At 39.1% G+C, this 26032-nt stretch overlaps 2 protein-coding genes across 3 annotated transcripts; both read left to right on the top strand.

The window, feature by feature from the left end:
• The first annotated feature begins 334 nt into the window (after positions 1–334).
• Positions 335–17523, top strand: spef2 (sperm flagellar 2). 2 transcript variants are annotated; one of them, XM_034692713.1, is made up of 39 exons: positions 335–839; positions 2305–2407; positions 2540–2792; positions 2981–3151; positions 3554–3697; positions 4427–4503; positions 4623–4833; positions 5020–5208; positions 5929–6116; positions 7079–7250; positions 7436–7661; positions 7800–7870; positions 8062–8128; positions 8258–8298; positions 8428–8531; positions 8712–8956; positions 9073–9142; positions 10065–10219; positions 10387–10593; positions 10756–10883; positions 11002–11129; positions 11796–11934; positions 12029–12163; positions 12347–12483; positions 12559–12627; positions 12755–12836; positions 13736–13795; positions 13900–14029; positions 14127–14252; positions 14492–14630; positions 14945–15017; positions 15120–15276; positions 15363–15469; positions 15683–15865; positions 15990–16082; positions 16320–16490; positions 16635–16841; positions 17077–17199; positions 17419–17523. In XM_034692713.1, the coding sequence occupies exons 1-39, from the start codon at positions 782–784 to the stop codon at positions 17482–17484; spliced, it is 5205 nt and encodes a 1734-aa protein (XP_034548604.1). In that variant the 5' UTR covers positions 335–781; the 3' UTR covers positions 17485–17523. The 2 variants fall into 2 exon arrangements, with proteins under 2 accessions (XP_034548604.1, XP_034548605.1); XM_034692714.1 differs by having other exon boundaries at positions 428–839; positions 10405–10593.
• Positions 17524–19181: 1658 nt separating this feature from the next.
• On the top strand, positions 19182–24716 carry LOC117819222 (UDP-glucuronosyltransferase 3A1-like). The gene is given in 10 exon segments (XM_034692479.1): positions 19182–19221; positions 19349–19469; positions 19664–19827; positions 20055–20219; positions 20327–20535; positions 20771–20848; positions 20850–20917; positions 21286–21371; positions 21936–22155; positions 22239–24716. Coding segments are annotated over 10 exon segments (1422 nt in total). The 5' UTR covers positions 19182–19187; the 3' UTR covers positions 22516–24716.
• Positions 24717–26032: the final 1316 nt, after the last annotated feature.

Here is a 26032-nt window from a genome sequence, read left to right as displayed (position 1 = left end):
TTTCATCTTTTGTAAATTTGTTATCTTAAATGCAAATTTGATTTGGCCTTGGTTAAAGTGTTTAGCTGATGTAATTTTGTTTTATAAAATGTAAAATTGTTTTCCAATATGTAAATTTGTATCCAACTTTGTAAAGTGTCTCATCTTTTGTAAATTTGTTATCTTAAATGCAAATTTGATTTGGCCTTGGTAAAAGTGTTTTGCTGATGTCATTTTGTTTTACAAAATGCAAAAATGTTTTCCAATATGTAGATTTTTCTCCAACTTTGTAAAAGTGTTTCATCTTTTGTAAATTTGTTTTGTCCTTCAGGGCCACCGTACATATTATCTCTCTACAATAGCAATAACGTTTCCAAAAGGCATGAAAAGATCTGCTCTAAATGAAGTACATTTTCGGTCTCTGTTCATTCGTTCCCTAATTGGTGAAGGCAGGCTGCAGTCAAGTGTTGCTAAAAATACTGTCGTCCCTAATGACCTTCATACGAGTGAAATCATACAGGATTTGGATCAGTTTGTAGTCATTTTACTCCTCGTTTTGTTGCCGTTCAGTAGAGAAAACTGATCCAGGACCTGCTAGGCCCGCCCGCTCCCTTGAGTGCCCTCCTGGAGCACACAGGGCAACCTAGTTGACGTGTCACCATGACAACAGTGACTCGCAGGGGTGTCTTTTGCGTTTCGATGATTTTCAGCCGATATTAGCGAGCTAAATAGGCAAACTATTACATGCTAACATGGACATTAGTTAATGGTTTTTGTCTAAGTTGAAAGTTAAATAATAAAGATGTCGGATATATTGTGCAGGTGGCTAAATGAGGAGCTCCGGCTGTCAAAAACTATTGGTAAGTGTGACTTCATTACTGCGTATCAAACTACCTGCTAGCTATCATAGGATCCGTGACTTCTTTGGCACACTACCCAATACAAAAGGTATTTGAATTTTCAAAGCTTGCAGTGTGATGGATGTTTAAGAAGCTAATGTTTTAATAGCTAAGTGAGGGATAGTGTATGGTTAGCAGGTTGTTATGGGGAAAAGAATGAGAGAAGACACCGACCCTGAAGCGGTACTTTTTCCCATAACAACATGCTAACCATACATTATCCCGCTTAATACCCGGCCACTAACTTAAAATACAAACACGTTGTCAAAAACATTGACTAAAATATTTTATGTTTACAGTTTAAAAAAATAATCCCAGTGATTTCACGTCATGGTGAATGATTCTTGTCTGCCTGTTACATGTGACGGAACTCGTTCTACGAATGCCCTGAAGGACAAAACAAATTTACATAAGATCAGACACTTTTACAAAGTTGGATACAAATCTACATATTGGAAAACATTTTTGCATTTTATAAAACAAAATTACATCAGCAAAACACTTTTACCAAGGCCAAAACAAATTTACATTTAAGAAAACAAATTTACAAAAGATGAAACACTTTTACAAGTGGTGCGACAATTTTATAAATGACGGAACACTTTAATCATTTCTGAAACAAATTTACATTCATTTTTAATGGAAAGGGAATATACAAAACACCGGAAGTGATCTGGTACCAGTTACCAAGCGTCGCTCAGTTTGGTTTCTCTCCATCAAAACATACTAAAGGACCCCTCACTCGATGCCTCCCGGATCACTTCCGGTATTTGGTACATTCCCTTTCCATTAAAAATAAATATAATTTTTTTTCAGAAATGGAAAAATTGTCCCGCTGTTTGTAAAATTTTCGCACCACTTTTAAAAGTGTTTTTGGATTATGTAAATGTGTTTCCTTAAATGTAAATTTTTCTCGACCTTTGTAAAAGTGTTTCATCTTTTGTAAATGTTTTGTCCTTCAGGGCCACCGTACTTTTCAGAGGATTGTTTTGACATGAATGCATGCAATCATTTTGACTCTGGTGTTGTTCATGTTAGTGAATGTTAATAATCGCTGTCAAGGGGTTTTGACCAATCAGAATCAAGCTTCTTACAGAACCGGAAGATCAGTAAGAAAGCCGGGTGATAAAGAAATAATAATAACTAACCTGGCTTATTCGAGGCATCGTTGGGGTAGGGGATATTTTGGGCAACGTCATTCATAAATAGAAAAGCCTGACAAAAAATTCAAAGCTAGTTTGGTGTTGAGTTGGCAATTGTGTAGACAGGGAATACTCAAAAGTACTCAAAACAATAATTTATGCCATTTTAGATAACCAACTTTAAAACATTGCCAAGACCTTTATTGCTTTGAACAAAAGAACAAAGTGGTGTTATGTTCAAAGATGTTTCATATCTGCAAATGATTGCATGTTTTTCTTCACAGAGCCAAAAACCTTTGCAAATAATTTCTCTAGTGGTTACCTCATTGGGGAGGTTCTGCATAAATATCAGCTGCAGAATGACTTCAGTATGTTTATGAAGAAAGAGTAAGTTCTTGCTCCCATCCTTCTGCTGTCTATCAATGCTCTTTGATGTTCTGGTATTTTTTGGACTGAAAAAATAGCTGACTGATCCAGCTAACTTGAAATCCTCTTAATTGTCAACACCTTGTCTCATAGCACCTCAATCTCCAAACTGAACAACTTCACCCGCCTTGAGCCTACTCTTCAGTTACTGGGGATCTCCTTCGACATAAACACAGCTCAGGACCTGATGCAGGAGAGGCAGGGTGTTGCCACACGCCTTCTGTACCAACTCTATATCTCGCTAGAGAAGAAGAAGAAAGCAGAAATCAGTGGGACAGTAATGGAAATCATGCAGCCTGCAGCCAATGCTGGCTTACATAAAAAGGAGCATGAGATCTACTCTGATGTAAGGGGGGCATTTTAGATGGACATACTCCGTACCTTTAAAAACCATATAATGCACTATGGTAATTCTGTGTTTTGGTCAAATAGTTGTATGATCCTTTTGTAAGTCCATGTTATTCATTCATCATTACATCAATATTTACAATAACATACATTTTCAATGATCTTTCTCTATTCCTTTATTTATAGCGGTTGCATCAGGTGGTAAAACGCGATGCAGAGCTGAAGCTGCATAACATTTCTGAGCACTATGAAGAGAAATGTCAGCAATTGAGGGAGAGGTCTGTGATGACTCATCTCATCCAGCAAACCAGACCACTCAAAGGGCAGGAGGAGAGGAGAATGACAAATATTGAAAAGGTACTTAAGAGGGTAAAATTTACGGCCAGACTTTGAGGTGGACCATGGATTCCATTTTATCGCTTTGAGTTTTTAAAATGTTTTCTTTGTGGTTTCAGTCACACACGAATACTATATAGCATGTCAATGCTGGTCTTATAGTAATACAATACTGATACTGCATACCAGAAAGCTCCCGCTGAAGGGTTTATTTAGCACAGAGTGACGTTTCAAGCCAACATTATTATTTTTCATGATTTCTTTTTTTTTTTTTCTTGTTATGCTGAATTGTTTTGGGTCCAGCACCCATCGGGGGATGTGTATGTCTAAATTGGACTTACTGATTGATTAACAGAACCATTGTTGTTGACGGAATAAAGGAAAGCAAATGGCACTGACAGTGTGGAACTGTGTACATTGCAGATGCGGATGTGTCGAAAGAAGCACAACAGCATCATGACGTACAAGCAGGCTGCCATTGTCCAGGTGCCGAGGCCCCCTCCCTACACTTCACAGCTCGACCTAAAGAAGAGACATCAGCTGCAACGCAGAGAACAACAAGCTCAGGTGTGATACAAATTAAATTTGATAAGTTACCAACCCACAGAGGGATTTTATTTTTGGCTTGCTGACACAGGGTCAGAGTGTTAATGGGTGATGAATCCTGCTGAAACAGGCCTTAAGTCTAGATAGAAATCCCTTGAGATACTCAGGTTGATATTCAGAGTCTGTTGAGTAAATAATGAAAAATGATTTAACCTGGAATAAGAAATTCAGGGACAAGTACTATCACTTAGACAACTCATGTTGCAATGGTTTGAAAATGTTTATTGTAGAAGCAGATCAGTATCATTTATGTCTCAGGCTTCATCAATCCGTGCAGATGTATTTTACATACTGAAATCTGAGTCATGATGAGATAAGAGCTAAAATCCTTAGCCAAAGCCTGCAGGTAGATGCTAAGGATGTAGTGGAGCTGAAAGTTAAAGCACAGTAATGGTTCTGGGCAGCTGTTGCAATGACAGAGCAGAGGGGTGACTTGAAACCTTGCAGCTTATATAGAACACAACATTTAGAGGATACCATTGTCAGTGATTGTGAGGGGATGCATGAAGTGTAAAATCAGAGCTGCTTGAGTTGCCTGCCTGAACTAACTCACAGGTAATGTTCAGGTCTGTTTTTTCCTTAATTTAGAGGATGTTCAAAGATCTTCTCAAAACTGATAACTTGTTACTGCGGCTGCTGCTTTTTGTCTTTCTTGTGTTTTTATAACTGCTGTCCATTTTGTGTTTACAGAGAGTTCAGACTGAAATAGCCCAGTTTGAGACAAACAGGAAGAAAGTGGCCCCTTACAGTTTTGTCTCCCCTTCAAGGTGAGAGAAAATGTGTAGTTATGATATGTAACTGTTTGTGTCAGCTTAATTTTCTATGTATTGACCATCATACATCGGAACAGTTACTTCAAAAGTAATTTGAATATTTTAAATTCTAGTGGACAGCCTTTCCCTGGAGACCCCCTTGGTGGCAGCAACCGTGGCTGTGAGATCCCTGGAAGTGGAACTAAGCTGGTTTTACAATCCAATAGCAAATATTTACAGGATATCCGACAGAGGGGAGAGGAGAGTGCTCTTGCTCGAGAACAGAGAGAGAAGAGACAATTCAGATCCAAGGTGGAGCAGCTAATGGCCCATGAAGCTCAGGAGGTGAAACTTGATAATACAATGCTTACAATCTATTTCTTCTGCTGAAAAGTCTTCCTCTTGCTATCTAAATTTTGTCTTTTATCCATTGTTTTTTAATCTGAAAAAATATCAGGACAGTTTGTTCTTTAAAAGTCATCATCTTAACCCAAATAAATTAAATAATCAGCAAACTGCCTCACCCTGCAGGAGGCACAACGAGAGGAGCAGCTAGTGAGGCGTCTGACAAGTCAGGCTCAGCAGGAGCAGCGTTCGGCAGCTCAGCACCTCCAGATGCGAAAGCAGAAGGAAGTGATCCGGGAGAGCCGCCTGTTCAGAGAGAAGCAGTACCAGCAGCGAAGAGAGAGGGACTTCCGCGAGGCTCTGGAGAGGGAGGCGGTGAGATAGGACAAATAAGGAAGAAGAAAAATCCTCTCTTTTATCACTTTGTATTAGGCTGTATGAGTGATCAAGATGTGTCACAGGGAGAGAGAGAGAGAAAAAGGGATGATATTGGTAGCCTGTATAGTATCAACAGAGTATTTGCTAGTGTTAAGAGAAACAACAACTTCAGTGGGACAGGTAGGGACAACTACAGTATGTGTGTATGTATTTTTTCTTTCTTTACAGTGACACCAATAAAGTAGAAGCCTGGTTTGATTAAAGACAAAGCACAGAAACGTATAGATGGAAAAGATGAAAGCCATGCTGCAGCATGATTTCAGTGTTACATTTACAACACAGCTGATCCCTGCTACTTGGTCCAGCCTCCCTGCAGCCCCCTAAAGAAAAGAAATGTAGCTAATGAATTGATGGGTGTTATTGTCTGGTGTGGTCATGTTGTAGTGGTCTTGTTATCGATTCAAGAGCAAATTGTTGTGGGATCAAGTCTTAGACTCTTGAGACACAATTTCAGGCGATAAAAAAAAAAAGCCTTAAGCCTTGTTAGTAGTTGTTTCTTTCTACATTTACACATAAAACCAAGTCTATCTGGTTTAGCACAAAAAAATAAATGATATTACATACAACATTTCTTTTTTACGTCAATGCTCAAAAGCAGGAACTTTCATGTCATGCATTCCTTACTCATTTCATCTTTCTGATCGGGGCCTGGTGCAGGCTTTGGCTCAGCAGGCTAGGTTGGAGGGTGCCGAGGAGATCAGAAAGGAGCTCGAACTCAGTAGCAAGATTGCTGCAGAGCGAACTGAGAGCAGATACAAGAAGCACTTTGCTATCTGCAAGGACACTGTGGAGCAGGTAGTGGACTTGGCCACCAAGATCGGAGAATATCGACTGCTCACTGGGAAGTACGTAACACATTGTTGAAAACACTTAAACTATATAGGCCTAAAACCTACCGTAAAGGCTCTTGCTCTGTTAATAAGGAATAAGCTGGAATTCCAAATTGTGTTATAAATGTGTGTCTCTTGGTAGTTCCGAAGTATTATTCTCCATGATTGTTGTAAGAGTAAGTAAGGCTTTTGATTTATAGGCTGAATGAAGGGATTTCTTCTCTGTCCTCAATGTCTGAAAGTTTTACTCATGAATTCATGTCTGAACAAAGTTCATATTCAAATATAAAACAGCATTTTTTAATTATTATTATATATCACATAAAAATAAGCTGCTGTGTCCTTTCAAGGAAAGAGCCTCATAACGTCAAAGATAACAATCAGGAACAACTAAAAAAGAATATGAGCCAATAATACCTTATGATATCATCTGCCTCCATTGTTTCATATTTTCCTCTACAGAAACACATTGAAGTGTATCCTAGGAGAGCACTGTCAATCTGAAATGTGGTTTAAGACAGAAAACGGTGCATTACAGACTCATGCAACTTCACTAACTGTGAAAAAATATATAAGAAACGGTTCTGTACAACTGACCTGTGGTCAAATAAAATCAGGAGATCTACAAAACCTGTCTGCTTCTTACCTTAATCAAATGCATAATAACCACATACATGCACAGCCCCCTGTATGACCTATACATGACCTATACACCTACATGTATGCTGCCGCCCTATATATTACATATCCACCAAATCAGCTCTTGTACACAGTGTTAGATTAACACTTTCTCAAAAAATTTTAACTTTTCTCATTTGCAGCCAGAAAAAAAGTGTAATCTGAGTAATTTTGACTACAATTGGAAGTTCAAAATCATTGCAGTGTAGTCACTGCATGAGAGAGGTGATTCTGTTTTGGTTCAGAGTGGTTCAGTCTAGCTTTTCCTCTTTTCATTTTTGTCTTTTTTTTATGTTCAGGCTGATTCCACAGAAGTTGGTGAGAGAGTGGAAGGAACTGCTGTTCAGTGGTCTGCCTCTCTATGAGCCAGTAAAGGACCAACAACCAGGGTTTGAATTCTCAACCCAGCTAGACCCTGTAGAGCTTAAGAAGCAGGAGTTACTCAAAAACCAGGACTATGATGAATACACTGTGAGTCTGAAACATGAGTGCAGTGTGCTTTTGAAATTGTTTGTTATGTGTGTGTTTCAGAAGGGTAAATCCGACAAGGCCACATTATTTTGGCCTTAAAAAGTTTGAATTATGCCTGAACTGAAGTCACAAAACTATCTGAACGCTGAAGATCCTCTGTCTGAGTCATTTGTTATTTTTAACAGAACATGGTAGGTGAGTGGGCATGGCCAGAGGAAGCAGGGGAGACCAAATTACCCCTGACCAACAACAACATTCTTGGGCATGTTGTCCAGCGACTGAGGAACATTGTAAATCCACATGTTGTTGTGGAGCCCTCCTTACCTTCTTTCCCTCACTTTGCTCTTAAGGCTTGTGTCCTTGGCAAGTTTTGCTCTGGCAAGACCACCTGCTTATCCAAGATTGCCCAAGGTACATGGCATGCAACAGCAACACATTGGTGCAACATATACTTCAATACAATGTCAATGTCAAGTAATAAATTCTAAACCAAGAATGAATGTGTATATATAGTTTATGGCTCAGTATGTGTGTTGTTTTATGCTTTAGCCCATGGCATCCATGTATTAGCTGCTGACACACTGATTGAGGAGGCACTGGATGCTCACAAGAATGAAGAGGTGAGCCAGTTACAGTATGATAGTATTCTTAATTAATGTAAGTTTTGTCACATACAAGATTTTTCATGAACATAGAGTCTCCTCTCCTGGTGCTAAAATGTATTAAGCTGTCAATGCAAGGCCTTGAAAGGTACTAAATAATCTTAAACACTTCATCTTTTGCACAACCCGTCTTTTAAATACATTAACAGGTAATGGAGCAGCAGGGAGAGAGCGAGAGTGAGAAACAGCATACATCCTCAACATTACTGAAACCTGGTGGGTGGCACGTCTCTTCTCTGTACTGTTTTACACTATACGCTGCAGTGTGTTTATCTGCTTGTTAAAGAATCAACTGCTTATCAAGTTGTGCTCCTCCGATGGGAACACTCATCATTTTTTTTCCAGATCTTGAAGCTCAAGAGGAGTGTAGGGACAGCAACATAAAAGTGAGTCTATTTTGTTCACTTCTTCTGAAATTTGGACTTTTTGAGAAATTAGTTATTTGTTATTTTAAACATTCAAGATTTACTCCAAAATTTGTGGGTTTAGAATGCAGCTATTTTCCTTTTTGACAGTTGTCTACCCAAGCCATGCTGGGAGCAGCTGCAGAAAAAGAGCTGAAGAAGGGCAGCACCATTCCCGATGAGCTTTTATTGGACATTATAGTAGAGGCCATCAGGTAAACACATAACCTGTATTGTTATAAAATACTGTGCATATAAATCAGTCTATTGCTATATAAAGTATGCAAATAGTTTCTCATTTGGGAGTAATCTCTATGATATTGTCTTACTTTCATACAAACAAATGTATAAGAATCAGTCTCTAGACAGTGACATGTCTGTTGTGTCTGTACTAGAAAAGTTCCAGCTCGTTCAGGTTGGATCCTGGATGGCTTTCCAGCAGACATCACCCACGCCCACCTACTAGAGAAAGCCCTGGGCGGATCTGTAGATGGAGGGAATGATGTTGTAGACAGCAGGACAAACCTTGCTGCTGATCCTAATCCTCCCAAACCACCACCAGCTCCTGCTCCTGCACTGGACCTGGCTCTGCTGTTCGATGTCCCTGATGAGTGTGTGGTCAAACGCGCATTTGGTCAGGGTGTGTTACGTGAAGGGAGCTACGAAAAAACTATTGTTAGACTATACTAGTACAAAGAGAAGTACTAGACAAGTAAACATAAGTTGTCTTTTTGTGTTTTCCCTTTCTTGCTACAGAATCTTGTGTTGACGCAGCAACCTCCCATTCTACAGACAACGCCTTGTATCAGGCACAGACTCTGCACAGGTAGGAAGAGAAAATCAGAAGCCTATCTAACACACAGTGCTGGACAAAGTACACAGCTTCATTACTTAAGTCAAACTTTAGATCCTCCTGGTCAAACGTTACTCCAATACAAGTGAAAGTTGCTCTGTCAAATTATTACTTGAGTTAAAGTAGAGTATTAAAGTAGAGTACTTGCTTTTAAAAATACTTAAGTATTCAAAGTACTTTTCAAAATATCTCAAAACGTATTTTCACAAAGCATGAGTGCAGTCAAGAATTCATGGGTGTACATTCAGCTTCGCTATGTTTATCTAGAAAACAGGATTTCATATCTGAAAAGTATACCATGAAATATAAACTAAGTTACTACAAACACAGACAAGTTTCAAATGTTCATCTGGAATAAAAAACAGCTTGTTAGCTACAGACCTCCACATGCTTTCTCAGGTTAGATGGTGATGTTTTGTAGGCTGTGATGAAGTTTGTGTGGTAAACAGATCAGAGATTTACAACAATAGGAATCACTCTTTATTTCTAAAACCTCAAACGTGGGCTTGAAATATGGCCATGGTGCTCAGGTAGAGAATCATCATCCTACTAGGCCATAGCCATCATTACCACAACTAAATAAACGGACTGATCGGAATAACGTTTGCGCTGCATTTGCTCTACACTCATCCGAGGTACGGCTGTCTTTGTGATCAGATTTCAGAAAGGAAAAGAAAATTCATCAGCTGACTAGAAATGTAGTGGAGTAAAACTTATGATATTTGTCTTTCAAATGTAGTGGAGTCAAAGTAATAAGTACCCCCCAAAAATAATACTCAAGTAAAGTACATATACTCAAAAAGTAAATTTACTTTGTTACTGTTCACCACTGCTGACACATCACTGCTGCTACGTGGCTGTGTCTCTAATGTCTAATTTCCTAACCCTTATAAAGGATCACAGCTTTTCATGACTCCTGGCCAAAACTGGAAAATATGTTTGGTGGAAAGCAAAACATTTTGGTCCGAGTTGATGCAGATGTTGACGAGGAGGAGCTTTACAAGAGGGTGGAGTCTGCCCTGCAGCAAGTTATGTTGCAAAGACAGGAAGGTAACTGGTTGTAGTTTTAGTACTAAGAACAGTACTGAAATCATAATCCTGTTTGTTTTTTTCACTGTTCTGTTCGGAGTAATGTTTATCTTTATTTACATGATTATATCAAAAATAATGTGAAGTGAAAGATGTTTACTCACAATTTCTGTAATCTGCGTAATTAGCTTGTGTCACCTCTCAAGATGAAGGTGAAATGTTGGAAAGTGGGAGAGCCCTAGAAACGCACTCTTCTGCCACATCTTCCACCGTTGACAGATCACCAGCTATCGCAGACAAAGCTCTGGGCCTCTCAGACTCCTGCTCAAGTCTTAAGGGAGAAAAAACAGAAAGACTGAAGTCACTTTCCAGGTCCAACTCCAACTCCCCCAGAGGTGATCGACTAACAGTCTGTGGAATTGAAAATATCATTTTGGGGATAGTGATGCAAAGCTGAATAGTACAGTCAGATTTTAGTTTGATGCTGTCAAAAATGAATATTCAAAAGTGCGTTTGTTAAAGTGATTTTATGTATCCTTCCCCTGGCTTGTAAACAGGACACTCACGGAGGTCATCAATTTCTTCACTGACCAATATAGACACTCGGAGATCCACCAAGATCCCACCTGGGTCACCTCTCCCAGGTTCACCCACCTGGGTCTACATAGATGAACCCCTTCCTCCTGTAGGCTACAATGCTACGTCATGTGTCACCCTCCTAACATCTTTTATTGTTTTAAAGTCCTCTGTAATACCTAACCCATTGCTTTGTTCATCTCCTCCTCTTCATCTTCCTTTCCAAGGAGATCCCAGAGAACCTGTGCCCACATTGGGATGAAGTGTGCAATTCTTATGTGAACAACATAAAGACAGTGATGCAGCAGCTGCGCTCACAACGCACTGTTATTGACCACCATCTTTACAACATCAGGTATTCTAGCAGAGATTTGAGTAGTTTGACCATGATGTATTTGATGTTCTACTTTAAGTATATATAAACAAATTGTGAAAACCTGTGTATTGCTGACTTTTACGTCATGTTTTGCGATTTGGAAATAAGATAAAATATTACTTTATTGATATTACTTTATTGTTCCCCCGGGGGGGAAATTCAGTTGTTACAGCAACCCAGACATAAGTACAATCAAGAAGTTTCAATAAGTAAAAATAACAATAGATAAATAAAGTTAGAATACATTTTAGATATCTACAATGTTACAATGGAATATAGATTAAATAGAAGTAATTACAGGCAGTATTAAAAATGTTTCAGTAGTGACAGGTTGACATGGTGTGATTATGGTTGGTAATGACAGATTAAGCAATAAATAAAAATAAATATGGGTATTTAATATGACCATGAGTTGTAGTTACAATAATAATGTAATATAACATAATATAATATTGCAAAGATAATTATGATACAGTATATTATGCATTATAATGCCAGCAGCAGTCAAGAGAGTCAGTTTGGGAAAAAAAAAATCTAGTTTTATAGCTTAGGATGTAGTGTTTCTACGACATGAATGGTTAAGTTATTCAAAATTGTGCTCTCATGCATGACTTTGTATGTATTTATTTTTCCTTGTGTCTTTAGAGAGAAGTATAAACATTACCTCGGGCGTCCAGACTTGAAACAAGAGTTGGTGTCTCAGTGGCAGAAGGACTTCAACAGCATTGCTGATGATATGAGAGAAGACGAGGATACCAAAGCAGAGCTACATCTACGACTGGATGTAAGAGTCTTTGTAATTTATTACAATAAAAATATTCTGAAACAGCTTAAAATGAAAGCATAAGATATACGGAGATATTTTAAAATGTGTTCAGGAATTGCGAGAACGTTTGTGGGACATTAGTGATAAACGAAAGGAGGAAGATGAGCAAGAGAAGGAAGCCCTGGGGGAAAGCTGGCTGGAGGACCACAGTGCTGTTGTCATCAACAACCACTCTGTGCTCATGCAGGTAACTTCAACAATTGGCTGGACTTTTGTCTCATTCATTAGTTTATAATCTAGTTTTTGAGAATACTTTCTTCATGTGGTGTAATTTGTACTTGCATCCTCCCGTGTTTATAGTTAATAGGCTTTTTTGGATTGTACATGACTAGTCAGTGTGATTTTAGCAGAACTATAATCTTGGTTGTAGGTGGAGTTGGATCGTTTCCAGGATACTCTTTGCATCTTAAAAGTCTACTATCTGGGCATGTACAAACAAGTGCTTCCTGAGCTACCTTCAAACTTTGTCTGCATCCCTCTACTGGACAAGGATCTTACTGATGAGAGGCAAGACACACACTTTAAATCACAACCTAACCATGTTAATAGTTCAGATAATGACAGTTTTTTTTGTGCCAACAGTACTGAGCCAGTAGACACGAGTGTGTGCAGCCAGACGGATGATGGGGAGCTCAGGTGGAAAAGTAAATTGTAAGGAAGGAGCACCAACAAACACAGTGTTTCTTTATTTTGTGTATGTTTATAAGATTAACTGGATGTTTTCTATACACACCTCAAAAACTCACACATTTACAAACAACTTTATCATCTGCTCCAGTATTCCCTTTCTCCCGAGACGTCCTGACCCCTCCGGCGAGATGTCCGAGACGAAAAGCGAGGGTCAAGCGGAACCTGTCAAGGTAGTGTCACAAAGAATATCCTGCCTTAGTTTTATTTTGATGTCACTCATGTTTTTCTTGAAGTCTCTAACTGATATAGCTATTTAAGAATACACTTCTATCTTCAGTCTGATGTTTATAAATAAAATAATAATAATAATACCTTTCTTTATATAGCACTTTTTAATACAAGCAACAAAGTGCTTCACAAAAATAATAAAAACACAATAAAAGCAGAGAAGCAATAAAAACAAACAGACAGTAAAAGCAGAGAGATAAAACGTTAAAGATTAAGATGAATTCACAAAATAAAAGCTTTACGATAAAAGTGTGTCGAGTAGTGAAATAAAATGAGGGACTGACTCTGCAAGTCTGATTTCCTCTGGCAGGCTGTTCCACAGTCGGGGGGCTTTGACAGCAAAGGCCATGTCGCCTTTAGTTTTTAGTCTAGACTGTGGACCAGCAAGCAGAGCACTGCTAGAGGATCTCAGACTGCGTCCTGGTTTATGGGGGGATAAGAGCTCAGAGATGTATCGAGGGGTGAGTCCATGTTGTGCTTTAAATGTGATTAAAAGTATTTTAAAATCAATCCTAAAAACAACAGGTAGCCAGTGTAGGGATGCTAAAATTGGAGTGTGGAACTTAAAGATTTTCCCACATCACCCCAATTTTAGCATCCCTACGCTGGCTCCCTGTTGTTTTAAGGATCGGTTTTAAGATACTTTGCTGTCTTTCTATATTCTCACTGTTTCAGAATATGCCACTGTATAAGACAGTTACTTCTGGTTGATTAAGTAATTATTTTTCTAGTTAACCTAAATATGACTGTTGAGATTAGCATCTAAATGATATATTTACATACAAATATTGATGGTGTTGTGTCAGTCAGAGATATGAGCTCTTTTTATTGTTTACTGCAGCAGCCTCATGAGAAACTGATCTCCGATTACGAAGAAGCCCTGGCAGCCATCAGAAAATTGGTAATGCTCTGTGTTTAAGAATTTGAATGAGCATATTTTTTTTAAGTATACGCAGTGTTCATGTTCTTTAATTCCTGATTTAATTGGGTGGTATTTATATGTAGGTGTCAGCAGAAGCCCACCAGAGGGAGACAACAGAGCAGAAGGAGAAACCACCAGAGAAGGAAAAGCCAAAGGCCCCTGGAAGTGCAAAAAAAAAAGACAATAGGAAGCAGTCGTCAAAAAAGACAAAGGGTATGTTGTCTGTAAAAGATTAGAAAACAATGGAGAGTTCTCATCTAGCATGCATTGTATATCCCAGAAGGTCTTACTCATAATCTTATTCCTCTAGATCCACCAACCCCACCTCCTGCACCCAGCCCTGCACCAGCTGAAGCCAAAAACGCAAGGAAGAGTCATGCAGAGAAAGTCAGAGACAAGATACATAAAGAATATGCAGCTGCACTGGGTCACGAGGGTATGCACAAACACACATTCACACCTACATACACACAAGAAGAGATTCAGTAACTTAACATCCCAGTGTATTTAATTTTCATATAAATATATTGTGATTTCTTTTATGGTTTTATTTTCCAAACACTGTGTAATAAGGACAAATACATGCAGCTCCATCATTTGTTTTGTATCCAGATAATGTCAATACGCACTTATAGTGGTCTCCTTTGTCTTCCTGTATGCATGTGTGTTTTTCAGGGAATGCAGCAAAAGTGCGCATTGCTCTAGTGAAAGGTCATGGTCTGGTGATGCTACACTCCCTGCATAGTAGAGCAGAACAGACCTTCAGCAGCATGGAGAAGTGGTTGCAGGATCACTATCTTACAGAAATGAAGAGGTATAATACAGTGTGAGAGTGGGTTCATGTATGGTATAAGATTGTTAGGACCATCTGTGCGCATTTAGAGGGACATGAATGGGTGAGAGTTAGTGAGGGAAGATTAGTTATTAGAGAACATTAAAGATGTTAAAATTAAGGAACGCCTTGATAGTAAGCCTGAAGATATTTGAAGACTGTGGCTTGAGGATAGAAATATTCGTAATGCTTAATGTTAGGTTTTAATCTTTACTGGGAGTGAGCCATATCTGGTGTATTTAAGCCTGTTCATTTGACATTTCTTCTAAATCTATCTCTTGTTTTCTTCTCTCTAGTATTGACCAGCTAACAGAAGTAGTTCGCCACCACATAGAGACTGATACTAAGTTGCAGAAAGAGCTTGTGTTGGTATGTACAGCCTTTATAAATGTTATTTTTACAGTAATTTTTTTCTTTATCTAGTCACTGTAGGATGTAATCTGAATTCTTCCCAAATATTGCCTTGTCTAGGAATCTACAGACTTCTACCTGAATGGGGACTGTCACATGGTGGCCAGCCCAGCCCCCCCTTCATGTCCAACGCCTCTGGAGAAACCAATACAGTCCACCCCCACCATCACTCAATTAGAGGCACTCTACCAACAGCTGTACTCTGTTGCTCCTTCAGGTGAATACAAGGGAGATGTTTGTGTTTTGATCCCTGATACCTGCTTTCTTGCTTTTTATCCATTCATTTATTTTTCTAACTTTCAGGCCTCATATCCAGTTCTGAGTTCTCCAGTATGCTTGAGGGTATCATCTCTGTTAACATGGACAGGAACTCTTTGCCTCAGCTCTGGCTTGACAAAAATAAAACACAGGTACTCTTTAAAAAACTCAAGGTTGACCTTAAAATTGTTGTAGTTGATATCTGAACAATCTGAGTAATTTGACAAATAAATATTACCCTGCTGACTGCACTTCTTGTGTATACCAAAAGAGCAGATCAACACGCCTAATTCTTAAACTGTACTGTCCATGTACTTAAATAAGTACCCATAACAGGAGCATGTCCTTTTCTCTCCTGTCCCCAGTGGATGGAGATTGTATCTCTGCTAACAGATGACTATGAGCTGATAGACTGGCGTTGCTTTCTGCTCAGTGCTGCCCTCCCTTGGCCACTTCCTTCACCGGCACAGCTTCTGGAGGTGCTACAACATTTCAAAACAGCAGATACTGGCAACACAGGCTACATAAATGAGAACCAGTACCAACAGGTTTGTCTCTATATACACTCAAATGATACACTCATATCATTTGAATAGTATACAGCTACAGCTTTCTGATTTTTGCAAGAAACGTTAAAGTTGTTTCTCACAACTTTGTTTTTTTAATCCTCAGACAGAGTTGTGGTTTTCTAAAGAGAGAGCGCAGCCTGTCCCTGAAGACCCCTCTGAGCCTGTACCTAATGATCGTCTGACTAACCTTCACAAGGTAAATCACCTGCAATGCTTGTCATCTTATTGTAATTCCCAGTCAACATAAACTTCATATAGTCCTCAAAATGTATCAAAAAACAAGATGATTCATTTAAAGCCATCTGTCTTGCTGTAAACCTCTAAAGGATCGAACCATAAAATCGTATCATTATTGTACCTCTAAACAAACTGGATTGTGCATGCAGATATAACACTTTTACATTAAATCTTGCCTCTGTTTTTTTTTTCTTAGTTTTTTTTCCAGTTGTTTGCAGACCACTCCATCTCTCCTCCACAACTGGACTATGTGTCCATGCTGCAGTACCTAGCAGCTGACCATAACCCGAAAGAGGGCTTCATCAGAGCGCTCAGCGTAGTGTCAGGACAGCATCTCAAACACTCCTCAATGGGTCAGCTTGTCAAAGTGAGTAAAATAGAGTACTAAGAAAAGCAAATTGAGTGCTTGAAATTCAATAATTTAAAGTAATTATTTGTTTCCATCTCCTATGACTAAACTATGTAAACTATTGCACATCAATCAGATAACATCAATGTGTTGTCTCTATAGTCCATGCCCAGTATAGAGCTGAGCTCCCCGGACCTTGATAAAGAAAACAAGGAAGAAGAGACTAACCCGTGTGCATCAAGCAGTGTGCTGGAGGAGCAAGGAGTGTCCATCTCTGCCCTCCTTGCTGTCGTCTGCCACAAACTCACCAAGATGAAAGAGGGACAACCCATTCTTCCAGGCTGCCCGAGTCAGCAGGAGTACACTGAGGTATAGCCTAGAAGTCAAAAGAGAGCTTTCAAGGAAATACACAAATGAAAAATTGAACTAACTAGAAGATTACCAAGCAAACTGAAGCTGTCAGGGGTTTGATAAAAGCATAGTGCATTTTAACAACATTGAGGTCTACACTTAAAATAGTCTTTTCTAAGAATGATTAACAAACATAGCATGCAAATGAAACTCTTTCATCAATGTTAATCTGTTCATCTCTGCTGATCTCTAGCAACTGGTGGATGTATTCAAAGAGCTGGGCTACAAAGCAGAGGACTGTGTCCCCTTCTCCATTCTCTCTAAGCATCCTTTCATCCAGGAACTGATAGAGACCTCAACACAGCACCAACTCGTAGTAAGTCTCTCCTCTACTCTGAGTTGTTACCATCATCAATCTAACATGCTTAACATCCTAACTGTTTGCAACCATGCACCTAATGTTCCAACTGATTATTTTTGAGATAACAAAACTTGTAAGCATTCGATCGTATCCTTTATCTCACAACTTTTCTTTATTGTTTAACTTATTGTCCCTCTTTCTCTCTCTTCCTCCCTCTCTCTTTTTCTCTTTCAGAACATTCATGGCGTACTGCTTGCCCAACCTGATGAACGAGAGACTCACAGCCCCACCATTTCCTAAAGGATAAAACCTTTACAATACATGCTGCTGTCTGCACCACAGTGACCTCTTTCTTATAAGACTATGATCAATATTCCGTTTTCTATTTTTGAATGTTCTCCTAACTTTTATGTTTGAAACATATGCTTAAATGTATTGCTTACTGCACAGCAGTATTCAACAAATAGATTTGCAACTGTGACTCGTTGCTGTATGTATGTTGCAGACATCTCTGCAACCGATGGAGGTTGGGATGAGAAGGTCACTAAATAGACAACAATAACATCAATGATGGCGGGATTGACCTCTCTTACTCAGATTTTTTTGCTGATACACTCCAGCAGTTTTTCTGACTGACTTGTTTTTCTAATGACCTCCCTGACACAGAAAAGCATTGGTTGCAGCTACAATGAGTGCATTGTCCAGGATAACCTACATGTCAAGCCTGACTTGCCAGCAACTGCCTGCCAGGGCATCCACAACCAATCAAGTTAGTGTGTATGCTGTTTAGAGAAAAAAAGAAGAAATAAATAAAGGAAAGCTATAAATAAAGTCATCTTTTATTGTCACTACAAATACAGCAAATCATGCACGAGTAAGATCACTCACGTACAGGTTCAACATATCATTAATTTTTTGATACATGTTGTCCTTTACTTATTGACAGAGGGGGTTAAATCCTGTTAACATTTGTCTAATTTGATACAAGAAGGGCTTGGGGAACACCCCACTCCCCCTGACCCACCGCCCTTTCTTTCCCTCCCTTTAATTATCACTGCTGAACCAGGGCTCTAGGACTTCTCGGTGCCTGACTTTTGGAGAAAACAGAGGCTTCATATGTATCATACTGAAAGATTGTTAGGCCCAGACTTGCTCTAACATCGTATCAAAATGGAATAAATCTACGCCTTAACATCGGACCTTTTACATTTGTTGCCAGCCAAAGTGTAGTCGATACATTCTGGGCACACAAAATAAGGATTTGGAATTTTTCACCTTTTTAAATTTGAAAATTCCGACGGAATGAAAGAATATTTTTGCTTTTCTTAGATAAGTGAGATAAAAAAGAAGACCTTTTAAGATGCACCGAAAAGATGAATTTCACTAAAAACATTTTTTATCCTCTTTATGGTGATCCTGTGTGTTTTTTTCCTGCTGATTTCATGTTGGAAACGTTCCATTTTTCTAGATAAAAAAACCCCTCTCTTTTAGGACCAATCTGCACCAGTCGCTCACTGGATCTAATTCAGTTTCTGTGTAACAGAAGAGGACTAACTCTCTCAGGCTCACACAGGAAGGTTTTCATTACAGCTTATATTTGAATTGGATGGGCTATTTTTAGAACACTTTGGCTGCAGGTCAGCGTGTGGTACCCTAAAAACAACATGGGGATTGTATTTTGGATGTTTTCTCTTCTGGCTCTTCCACTTCTTCAGTCTGCCAAGATCCTGACTATCTGTCTAATTGGTGAGTAGTAGAGCTGTTATTGTGAAAGGTTTCTACTGTAAGAGAGCAGCAATAGACATGCATGTTTGGAAATATGGGAATCATAAGAACCTCTTTTTAAGACTGGTGAAATAAGTTGTTAAAAGAAAGATGCAACATCATACGTTGAGATGGCAAAACAATATCAGTAATATTTTGTCTTTTCTCCAGGAGGGAGCCACTATTTGTTATTTGATGAAATATCTCACAGCTTGTTTCAGCATGGGCATGAGGTCCGTATGCTCTTGCAACTTGGCAACCCGGTCATCACAGGTAAACTGAAACTAAAGTAGCCACATACAAAAACACACCTATATATTTATACAGAAGGATGCTTAAAAAAACTTTCTCTGTTATCTTTGCTCAATTTTAGTCAATCTAATATAAACGTTGCATTCAGGTTTCTCATATGTCGGCCGATCAGACAGTTACCAGACCAGCACTTGGTCCTTAGGAGAGGAATACATCAAAGAATACAACGGCTGGTTCCTGCAGCAACAAAGACAGTTTTTCCTGGGACGGTATAACAATAACTTATCCTGATTTCAACCTTTGATAAAATTGATCATCATCTTGTCATATTCTTGGGTCTGTTTTTGATTAGTGCTGGGAAGCCCTTGAGATTATTCAAACCTGATGCCGAATCAGACTTAAACTTGTCCTTTCTTGCTCTTCTTGCCTCTATCTTACTCACTTTCTGCTTTTCTTTCCCCAGGGATACTTTTAATAACTTTCTGAACTTCATGGGCCACCTATCCTATCAGTGTGACAAGCTTTTAGAGGACAAAGAGATGATAACTTTCTTACAGAGGGGACTCTATGACACCGCCATCATTGATGCTTTTAACCCATGTTCCTTCATCCTGGCACGCAAACTTGGTACTTTTTCTGTTTATCTCACTCTGTTTATTTATTAACAACTGTCAACCTTTTACTCTTAACATAATCAATGTAACATGTTATTTATTAATACCTTTCCACTTACATAGTTTCATAAGATTGTACATTTATTTGAAAGTGCTATTCAACTTTTTATCATTTCAACTTCTGTGAATTATCAATAGTAGCTCAAAAGTTTCAAGCACTGAACTTTTTGTCTGCTACAGGTGTCAGCTACATAGCTTTCTATCCTGGCACTCTGAATGGTCCCCTATCCATTGCTCTCCCAAGTCCAGTTTCCTACATCCCGGTCTTTGGCTCCCAGCTGTCTGACCACATGAACCTCTGGGGACGAGCAAAGAACCTCTTATATTCACTCCTGGCACCTGTAGGTAAGAAGGTAAACACAAAGATGCATCATAAAAGAGTCATCTGACTGGTTCCAGCATACAATAAAACATACAATGATGCTGTTTTTTGATCTTGTGTTGTATCCAAGGTCAGGAATGTGTATGGTCGAAATTCAGAGAAGTGGCTGAGCGCCACCTTGAGTCAGGCTCACCCCCCAGTGGACTAGAGGAGTTACATCAAGGAGCTGAACTCTGGGCCTTCAACACAGACTTTTCCCTGGAGTTCCCACAGCCACTCATGCCCTACACTGTGCTGGTGGGAGGTTTGCTAAATACACCTGCAAAGCCACTAGAACAGGTCTTTTCTTACTCTTACATGTCTGCATACATCTGGAAAACACTTGAAACTTTCCAATTTCAAATTGATTATCATTCTTTCCCTCTGTTTCAATCTCTTACTCCCACATTCCTCTGAACCCCTCTCCTCTCCTCTCCTCTTTTTTTTTTTTTTTTACAAACATCATACACTAGTAAACACAACAAATTCCCCCCAACATATTTCCATCTACTTATATCCCTTTTTTGTCTCTAAGGATCTTGCATTGTGGATTTCCAGTTTTGGAGAGGCAGGTTTCATAGTTGTCACTCTGGGATCAATGGTTTCTTCGGTCCTCTGTTGACCCTCTGCTCAAGGAGCTAGTGGCTGGCTTCTCCAGGATTCCACAGGGCGTGCTCTGGAGGTAAAAGCATGACATGGGTGCGGACATAGCTTAATGGTTAAGCTGTGCAAAAAGCAGGTGGTCCGGGTTCGAATCCACCCTGTGGTCCCTTTCCCGCATGTCATTCCCCCACTCTCTCCCAGTTTCCTACACTATCCAGTATTCTCTCCTCTATTAAATAAAGGTGTAAAAGCCCCCGAAAATATAACTTTGAAAGTATGACATGATTCTTTCATCAGTAATAGAATTGTAACTGTCTTTATCACAAAATTAAATTTCTATGTACACATAAATGTAGGTATACTTGGAAGTTATATGATTTTTGAGTCAAAAAAAGACTCACAAAACATGATTGGAAGTTCCTGAACCTGCATTATTTTTGCTTGCAGATATGACCAAAAGCAATGGCCATCTCAGTTGGACATACCTCCCAACCTCAAGCTGGTGGATTGGCTGCCTCTTAATGACCTTTTGGGTAGGATCAGTCTGTGTCTCTTTGGTGCAAATAGAAAATGTTGATACAATATTTGGCTGACTGTCAGGGGGCTTGTTTTTAACAGGCATTCTGGATTCTCTGATTGAAGAGCAAAAAGAAAGTCATTTCAGAATAGATTCCTTTCAGACACTGAGGATTAAGGGATAGAAAAGTGCAGCAGAAGGAGACAGTGTCCCTGCTGCACTGCAGCACTATTCTCTGCTAAGTATTCAGAGGATACTGAAGACCTGAGTGCTTGCTTTTAGCATCAGATACATGTATTTGTCTCATTGGAAGCATAAACAAAGTAAGATACAAATACAATGAGAGTGATCATAGATCTTTAGTCTATGCTGTTTTTCTGCTGTATCCTGTTAATCAAATGACACTTCCATTTCCACCCACATCTTGATAAAAATGCTCTATGCAGTGGTTGATTCACATTATTAAAATGTTTGCCCTTTAAGACCAGCTGTCCTCATTTCACCAGTCTGTGCTACTCTACAACACCCTCTCCTCTTTACGCAGCACTGACGCTTTTTGCTATTGTTCTGTTTACCCCAGGACACAAAAAAGCACTTCTATTTATCACCCATGGTGGCCAGAACAGCCTGCTCCAGGCAGTGTACCATGCTGTTCCAGTGCTGGCAATCCCCCTGTTTGGGGACCAGTTTGATAATGTTGTGAGGGCTGAAACAAAGGGACTTGGCCTCAGCATCCACCCCACACACGTCACTAGAGAGCTGCTGAGCTCCACCATTCAGACACTAATACAAGACAAGAGGTATGTTGCTGGATGAGCCACTTTAGCACAGAGATGTATGACTATAGTCTTATTCTTTTTCAATATCATTTAACTTTTTCTAGGTTCAAGTCTTCAGCTGTGTCCCTGAGCAGGATACACAAATCACATCCTGTCCCTCCAGCCCTTCGATTGGTCCAGTGGGTGGAGCACATCCTGTACACTGGAGGTGGAAAACATCTAAGGCCGACGTCACTAGAGCAGCCATGGTACCAGAGATACCTGCTGGACTTGCTGCTTCTTCTCCTCCTGGGGCTTCTGGGACCTGCAGTTCTCTTTTGGACGTTGTGTAGGAACAAGAATAGCAGGGATAAACACAAAAAGATACAAAAGCAGCACTAAACATTCTCTCTTCAGCTCACCTCACCTCAGATCCATGACTCAGTTCTGTGGTACTAATATGATGAAAAATAAATTAAACTCTAATAATCCTGAAGATAGTCAATAAATAAACAATGCTTGCTGATGCATGCAATGATTCAAACTATTAACATTAAGTACATAAAACAAAAGAATGATCACAGGCTGACGGGTTCTCCTTTAGGCCTTTCCGGGGTATTAATTCCTCTGGTGGAAGAAATTTGACTTAATTTGTTGCTTTTTGAAATGATATTCCCTTTAGCCTTCAAAAGTAAAACTACAAAAAATAAGTTGAGAATCAAACTTAAAATAAAACTGATTTTCATTTTAGAATACATGAATTAGAATTTAAAAACAAGCCGTCATCCCTGTTGCTCTGCTTTGCTTTTTATGTTAAGTACTTATTGTGTTTCACTTTCTGTATTTCCAGTCTCACTTAAGTGGAGTACCCCTCATGCCAAGTGTCCTGCCCTCCACCCGCCAAGCGCCACCATGTCTACCAGACGTCTAATTTGTACCACAGCGCCACATTGTCCGACACCTCTGTGCTGCTTTGACCTGGCTGTGCAGCAAGCAGGGGTGTCAGACAGTACGCACGCAAACACGCACTCTCCAACTAAGCGGTTCCTTTGTGTTGTTGAATATTTCCAAATGGCAGCAAGCCATGTTAGTGTAGATGAATGAATGTTGAGAATGTTTTTGAGTGCTGCTTTGCTTGTGTGGTTTTGGTGTTAGTGTAGACAGTTTGTTGATAGTCAAAGAATATACCTGAATTCTCTTCTATCTGTTCCATTTTTAAGGTTAGTGTATGTACATGTGTGTGAATGTGTGTTTTGGGCAGCGTTATGGTCTACTGGCTGTTCAGCTATTAACCACCAGCACCACCTGCGAGTCTCAACTTTGACCCCCACTCCCTCCTCTGCTGGTTTCCACTGAGTCTCCTTCCCCTTTCTAAACAAGACACAAAAGCGCACAGCAATGTTCACGGTCAGCGCCCCAGCCACTGTTGATAGCAGACCAGGCCTTGGTGGACCCCCTACCCTACCCTCCCCTTCCTCACATCTGTGTTGGGGGTTAGCAGGGAGGAAAATATAGATTAGCAAGAAAATAATGACCAATTAGGATGCCTTGTTCTCCATCCATTCAGCTGTCCATTCCTTCCCTGTATTTCATTTGTCTGTTTGTCTGGCAGTTGCAGGTGCCAGTGAGTCTTCCTCTGTCTCGCACGCAATCCAAAAGAGGCAGGGCGAAGCGGCTTAAGCATGACAGTGGAAATAAAAGGCGGGGGAATAATGCTAACATTAATGGAGCAAATGAAGAATACACTCAAGCAAAATCAGAAAGACAAAATAAAAACCAATCAGAGTAACAGTTACTGAGTGGGAGGAGTATCTTTGCACTGCAAGTTTTTAGGGGTCAGTGCAATGGCCTCTACACTGATTGAAGGTTAAAATATTAAACAAGTACAATAAAAATAAACAGGGAAATGAGAAAAAACTATTGGACAGGCTCCAAAGTAAGTTCTTACTAATCTGCAATCGGGGTAATTGTGCAAAGACAACATATCCAATATTGAAACAGAAATATCTAATTGTTTTGGTTCTTGTCCAATATAGGATATCAGGTGTTCAACAGTTCAGGGTTTCCTTAATCATATTTTTGTGATGATGTGCCAAAATGTTTTTGGATGGCAGCATATGTTGTTCCAAAACCAGTAAATATTTTTCAGCATTAATGGTGCCTTCCAAGATGTTCAAGGTACTCGTGCAATAGGCACTTATGCATCTTCATACCATTGAGGATGCTGGATTCTGAACAGTGCACTGATTTCAAGCCAGGATGGTTCCTCTTCTCTTTAAAACAGAGGATGCGGTTGTTCGCATTGTGCAGTTTTAACTTGCACTAGGAACATTATTCTGGAATTGATGGACTATTTCCTTAAATGGTCTCTCGTAGAACAGTGAATGTCTTCCCATCTTCTACTTTTGAGAGACTCTGCCTATCTGGATTTCCTTTTTTTATAACCAGTGATGTTACTAACCTGTTGCAAATTAACACAATTAGTCAGGAGGACTTCCTCCAGGTGTCTTTATAAGCTTTACACAACTTTTTCAGTGTTTGTTTGCCCTGTCCCAACTTTTTTGAAACATGTTGCTGGCGTCAAATTTAAATGAGAGCATATTTTTCATGACTCAATAAATGTTTCAGTTGCAACATTGTACATGTTGTCTTTGTCACCATTTTCTTTTTGTGGAATTTGGGTTTCACTTCCTTTGTTATTTGGGATAGAGCCCCATCTAGTGACCAGAGAAATACACTCAATTTGGAGAGTGGTGGCTTGTGGAGATAAGAGCTTTCTAATCAACGTAAAGCCTGAATCTAATACTACTCATTAATATAAATGGAATAAATGGTTGAACTCATTCAATACTGTTATTGACGTTTGACAATGTTGGTCTAGTATATTACAACCAATGTTTAAGTGTATATGGTTAGTGCAACTATACACTTATGTTCCACTAGATTAACTCTTTCACATTTTGCTTTTGAAATAACTCATGTTCTCAGCTGATAAAGATTTGGCACGCAACATTGAGTCAGATATAAGCTGTTCACGCAGTTTATTACGACAGCCTTTCAATAAATCCCAACTCCATGAAGATCATAATATTCAATTTATCAATAACTGTTTACAGGTGCATTGGTTAATGCCCATCAACTTTTAAATGGTGGCCAAAAGAAATACACACACCTTTAGGCAAACCTATAATTGTTACCTTTGTGAAGGTAGCACCCAGCTAGCGATGTCCTGTTCTAAAAACATTCTGTTAATGTTACAGAGAATGTCACTGTAATGTTTTCAGCAGGAAGTTTGCTTTGTGTTCAAAGAATGCTCTGTAGTAACCTTCTCTAAAAACATTAATAAAATGTTAAGTGACAACAGTACTCGAATATTTTGCCCTAATGTTCTTGAAACATTCTCAGTGGGAAGTTTTCTTTATTTATCTCAATTTGTTCTCAGATAACATACTCTAAAAACATTCAATAATCTGTGACCCAAAGAATGTCATCAAAACATCCTTTGAATTTTAAAGATAAAACATTCTGTCTTTGTTCTAATTAAATATCACCAGAATATTATTGAATAAAAAAAAAATGTGATTTGAGGCATTAGAAGCATCCTTAAAACATTTTTTACATGTTGCTTCTTTGTTATTAAGTAACATTAGGGGAACATTTTATAGAAAACATTCAATAATCTTACCTAAAGCATATTATCAAAACATCCTCTGAATGTTAAAGACAAAATATTCTTCTTTCATTTATAGTTAACAAAAAGGAACATTATTTCAATCGACAAACATCCTTAAGATGTTCTTTAAATATTACACTCAAAACCTTGTCTTGAAACACAATCAAAACTTACAGGGAATGTTAGACAGTGTTGTGAGAACATTCCCTGCTAGCTGGGGATTTACTGAAGGGGCATTGGTTAGCA

Source organism: Notolabrus celidotus, chromosome 9 (genome assembly GCF_009762535.1).
Source record: "Notolabrus celidotus isolate fNotCel1 chromosome 9, fNotCel1.pri, whole genome shotgun sequence".
NCBI classification, from domain to species: domain Eukaryota; kingdom Metazoa; phylum Chordata; class Actinopteri; order Labriformes; family Labridae; genus Notolabrus; species Notolabrus celidotus.
Note: the sequence above shows the minus strand (reverse complement) of the source record. Positions and strands in the feature narration are given on the sequence as shown.

Coding starts and splice junctions, on each gene's coding strand:
- spef2 (XM_034692713.1), top strand. CDS start 782: ATGTCGGATATATTGTGCAGGTGGCTAAATGAGGAGCTCCGGCTGTCA. Junction 2,793..2,980: donor AGCATGAGATCTACTCTGAT/GTAAGGGGGGCA, acceptor CTTTATTTATAG/CGGTTGCATCAGGTGGTAAA. Junction 7,662..7,799: donor CTTATCCAAGATTGCCCAAG/GTACATGGCATG, acceptor TTTATGCTTTAG/CCCATGGCATCCATGTATTA.